Consider the following 5,569-nt stretch of genomic DNA (forward strand, 5'->3'; position numbering starts at 1 on the left):
ATTATATATGTGTAAGAGAATTTTTATTTCAAAACTGTATGGCAAGTAACAACCACCATTGAAAATTATTTTTTTTTTATAAATTTTGAACAGGCGTTACTTTTTTTCAAAATGTTTATTTTATTGAAAAAGGTGTTAGGTAATTAGGTAATTTAGATTTTGTCTTCTGAGCTATAAAATTTTACATAAGTCTTTCAAGAATCTAACACAAAAAAGAATAGGAATTTAGAACACAACATTTTCAACGGTTGAATTGTGAAAGATATCTTTGTAGCATATCAGGTCTTTCAGGACAAGGAAAAGGAGCAAAATTTTCCCGTTCATAGCTTCGTCTTGGAGTCCAATCCACTTTGAGATCTCCAGCCACCAAAGAAATTGAATCCGCTAAAATATCAATCATAAATTCTTGAGTGGTACGGTCATAAATTTTTGCCACGGTCCAGTTTTTCTTGGCCTTACTGTGGATGCATTCATGATTATGTATTGGTGTGCCACAGGATTTTGGTTTTATAACAAAAGCTTGCTTTCTGCCAACATTTCGATTATGATCTAATGCAGCAAGTTGTGTACGTGCTACTTTGCCATCAATTTCAAAATGATGACATTTAGATCTATATTTCAAAGACATACTATGAAATACCTCTAAATTTCCAGTGTGGCAGAAATTTGACAAATGTTCAAGGTCTTTCAAAATTCGAGGATTGTGAACAATGTCCTTCATTCTTTGATGAGCTGCAGATCCCTGCAAAAGCCAAATATGTTCTTCCTCCTTATTGTCCAACGTTTCTTCATGGCTACATTGTTTGTACAGCTGTCCATCTGTCCATGAATGAATGTTGCTTGCATGAAACACCAGGGACATCCACTTTTCTTTTAGCAACTCCACATTTTGATTGCAAGTGCTAGCACACCACCATAAATGGTTTTTAGCAGGAGACACCCAAGCTGACAGTTCATGTGAATTTCTACTCTTACTAGCTTGGTGCAATTTGTTTCCTATTGATTTGGCAAAGTGCCACAAATCAAATTTGTGAATTATTTCTTTATGCTGCTCTTTTATAATTTTTCTAATACCAACATGACGATCGGTAGCTATGATTTTAATCTTCACATTATCATCTTTTAACCGTTGAAGAGCTTTTCCGAATGCAATTTTTTCTAAAGACACTGAAGAGACCCCTGTTTTAATTTGCTCTACCTGAAAATCAATTATTTTATCTGTATTCATGTCTAGGAAGGTATAAGTGCAATATTTGGCACTAAATCCAGGTGAATCGCATTGTCCATCACCTGCCAGAGCAACTGTACGCTGTCCAATGTTTGTAATGACATCTTTGCGTTCTTCATACCAGTGATGACTGATGATAGGAAAAAGGTAGTAATTTTGATTTTTGTAATAAGTGGTTTGGGAAATTCCACATAAGCCCAGTAAATAGAAAAAGTTAGAAACGTTAACAAATGTAGAACCACTGCATAGAATAGAACCTGAAATCAGAAGGTTTCCTGCAGGCGTTTTTCCAACAAATGGCTGGCTGCTCCACAAATGAAAGTTGTGGTGTTCACTGCAGTAGCCTTTTACAACTAATGCTGAACCAACAAGATATTTTTTTATTTTAAACAATTTTCCTGGACAATTTTCGGTATATTTGCATTTGTTGTTCAGTAATAGCTCATTTAAACAACTCTCAAACACAATAAATTTTCTCTCAGTTGCTAATTTTTTATCTGATTGGTCTTCTATATGAATGAAGGAAGCATCGGGATCAGTGGGATCGATTAGATAATCTTCATTCATTTCTTGGAAATATTTCTTCTCCCCCACACCTGGATTGTAACCCCCATCTTGTAGTACCTTTTGAGGTGCTGCATTGTCTTCAATTTCAGAATCTCTGCAATAATGAGTAGAGGATGGATCAGTGATTATAAGATTTTGAATATCCTCTGCCATAGCTTGTTCAGTGAAATATTTCACTTGCGATGTACCTTCAGCATCACAAAATGATAATTGCAATAAAAAAGGTTCCCCATTTTGACTCAATTTGTTTTTTTCAGAAACTGACATTGGTTGATTAAAAGACATGAGTGGAGGAAGACTTACCAAGTCACACTGAATTCCAATTGAATGTTGCAATTTTGTAAAGGACACCTGTACATTTTTATTTTTTTTCATGAATAGATTATTAATCTGTATTGCTTTATGTTTTTGTCCTGGGAAGTATTCCGTGTTTGTGCCTATTGTAGTTTTGAATTTTTTTGGAGATCCTTTCTTTTTACATTTTTTATTTCTGGAAAGTGTAGTTAAACTTTCTCTGAAAACATCTGATGTAGAAACTTCTATTTCATCTGCCAGCATTTCTGGTGACGTGGGATCAGTTTGATAAATGTGCTCTGCACTTTGCAATATAGATGAGGTTTTTTCTCCCTCTGGTGAATCCGAAGATATTAGATCATGCAAGCCACTTGAAGTTTCTGAGATTCCAAGAAAGGATGATAATTCCTCACTCCTTACTTCACCATCAGATGTGTCAATTATCAATTTCTGTCGCTTGCAGTAATTGTGTTCATATTGTTCTGCAATTTGGGGTTCAAGTGCAGGTGGCATGTTAATTGTAGGTATAGCGTCAAAACGTAAACAAAGGCCTTGTCCTCCCATTATCCAGTTATTATCTGTAAAATGTTTTGAACAAACTTTAAATTTTGCTCTTCCTGATTGGGGTATACGCATTACATGATACTCAAGTTCATTATGTGGTATATTCATATTCTGTAGCCAAAGTCTTAGTCTAGCCTCCTCTTTAGGGAAAACATGAAAAGAAGTGTCCTTTTTACGCCAAGAAGATGAACATCCAGGAACAAAACAGCTAGGCATTCTGAGAAGAGATCACAAATATTTAGTATATTACAGATCTTAAAAATACGAAGCATTACTAAGAATTTATTAAAAAGATTGTAAATGTCATCATGACAGAAGGTGGGGTATTAGCAAAGTTGCAGTGGATTGCCAGGTGTGATGAAGATGGCTGGGGGTGGGGTGTTAGTGAGATATCAGTGGGTTGCCAGGTGTGATGAAGATGAGGATGACGGGGTGAGGTGTTAGCAAGGCATCAGTGAGTTGCCAGGTGTAATGAAGATGAAGATTAGGATGACAGGGGGTGGGGTGTTTGCAAGTTTGCAGTCAGTTGCCAGGAGAAATATGAAAAAGAGAAAAACATAACACATTTTTGGCATGGTCTGTATTATTTATGTATGAATTAAAAAAAAAAAAAAAAAAAAAAAAATCGGGAAATAAATGTATTTTTAAAAGTTTAGAAATATCTATTACCTCAATATGCACGTCTGCAGGCTGTAACTGATGCTCTTGAGAAGTAAAAAAAAGAACACTGCAAAAACATACAGTGTTATCTCCTTTATTGGAATCACTGCGTCTCCTGTGTCCTCATGCTTTTATGGGAGGTGGATCATCCATGAATCAAGCTGTGACAATTCACCCACAGTGTTTTTTTTTTTAGTTACTGGGCATGGAGGAGGGAGGGACTAGGCTGTCATTTAGGATCTAAAAAACACGCTCAAATGTGTGATGTCACTACCATTTGACCTGAATAGCTCAGCTAAAACTAGGAAGTGTTCTCTCCAGCAATAAAGACTAAACTGAGCATGTGCTGCTGAACTACACTTACTGTGTCTTACCTGGACTTGTCCCGTGTGAACGTGCAGGAGAGGGAGGATCTGTTCATACAGGATCACACAGCCTTTTTACACAATGCAGAGGAATAAACACTTAAGTTACACAGTGAATATACCAAGCATGCAATTCTGCATCTACATATTTTACTGTCCTGAGTTTAGTAAGATTTTAGGTAGCGGGGGGGGGGGGTGTTGGTGTTAATAAAATTAACAGGTGCACTAGATGGGCAACAATAAGATGAGCTACAAAACAGGAATGGTTTTACAGGTGGAGGCCACTGACATTTTTTTCCCTGCTCATCTTTTCTTTTTTTACTAGTTATGCATTTGGTTGGGGTCAGTGTCACTACTGGTGGCATGAGGCTATACCTGGACCCTAGAGGTTGCACAGGCAGTCCAACTCCTCCAGGATGGCACATCAATACGTGCCATTGCCAGAAGGTCTGTTGTGTCTCCCACCACAGTCTCAAGAGCATGGAGGAGATTCCAGGAGACAGGCAGTTACTCTAGGAGAGCTGGACAGGGCTGTAGAAGGTCATTAACCCATCAGCAGGACTGGTATCTGCTCCTTTGTGCAAGGAGAAACAGGATGAGCACTGGCAGAGCCCTACAAAACAACCTCCAGCAGGCCACTAGTGTGACGTCCTCTAGTGGGCTCGGTGCTCACTACCCGGCACTAACCCAGTGGAGCTCGTTTGGCAATTGCCATTTAAAACCAGAATTGGCATGTCAGCCGCTGATGCCCTGTGCTTTTCACAGATGAGAGCAGATTCACCCTGAGCACATGTAAAAGAAGTGAAAGGGAAAACATTATGCTGCCTGTAACATCGTTTAGCATGACTGGTTTGGTGGTGTGTCAGCGATGGGGAGGCATATCCATGGAGCGATGCACAGACCTCTACAGGCTAGACAATGACACCCTAACTGCCATTAGGTATTGAGATGAAATCTATGGACCCATTGTCAGACCCTACGCTGGCGCAGTGGGTCCTGGTGCATGACAATGCTCGGCCTCATGTTGCAAGAGTATAAAGGAATTGATACCATTAAATGGCCGCCACGCTCTCCTGACCTAAATCCAATTGAACACCTCTGGGATATATATATATATTTTTAGCAAAGACTCTGGAGAATAAAATGGCAGTCATTGGAATATTTTTTGTCACGCGGTATTTGCGCAGCAGTCTTTCAAACGCCATTTTTTGGGGGGGGGGGGGGGGGACGGAATTTTTGTAAAATCTTACCTGTAAAATTCCTTTCTCTGAGTCCTCCGACAGTCGCCGCCTCTTCATATTCGTCACATATGGGGTATTAGACTTTGCTCCGAAGGAGTAGCTAGGCAACAGAATATGTTAACATTAAAGCTTTTAACATATCCCACCCTCAAGGGGTGGTCCCCTCAGTCAATACCCTCCTACTTCCTGCAACCATATCTCAGTTTTAGTGGAATAGCAGTAGAGAATACAACCAAACCCCAAAAGAGGGGCGGGGGCGGCGACTGTCGGAGGACTCAGAGAAAGGAATTTTACAGGTAAGATTTTACAAAAATTCCGTTTTCTCTTACGTCCTCCGACAGTCGCCGCCTCTTCATATTCGTCACATATGGGGACGTCCCAAAGCAGTGCAAACATGAGGGGTGGGAAACGCATCCGCGCCGAAAAGGCAACGCAGTCTCCGCATCAAAGAAAGGAACCTTACCAAAGGAAGGAAACCAGCTGGGCAACAGGAAAAAACAAGTGCTCAACAGGAGCAACAACCCAGGAAAAAATAACCATGGGATAAAAAACTTATCCCAACAGCCAGAGGTCCCCAACAAGGGACCCTAGGGAATTGCCGCACTAAGAACCTTGCGGCCAAAGGAAGCATCCGCCGATGCCTGAACATC

At 39.8% G+C, this 5,569-nt stretch overlaps 1 protein-coding gene across 1 annotated transcript; it reads right to left on the reverse strand.

Moving 5' to 3' along the window:
* Nucleotides 1-241: 241 nt before the first annotated feature.
* On the reverse strand, nt 242-2,869 carry LOC309568928 (uncharacterized protein; the record flags this gene model as incomplete). The annotated part of the gene is made up of 1 exon (XM_082274698.1): nt 242-2,869. The coding sequence occupies one exon, from the start codon at nt 2,867-2,869 to the stop codon at nt 242-244; it is 2,628 nt and encodes an 875-aa protein (XP_082130824.1).
* Nucleotides 2,870-5,569: the final 2,700 nt, after the last annotated feature.

This window comes from Pelophylax lessonae (assembly GCF_965119305.1).
Source record: "Pelophylax lessonae genome assembly, chromosome: 12".
NCBI classification, from domain to species: domain Eukaryota; kingdom Metazoa; phylum Chordata; class Amphibia; order Anura; family Ranidae; genus Pelophylax; species Pelophylax lessonae.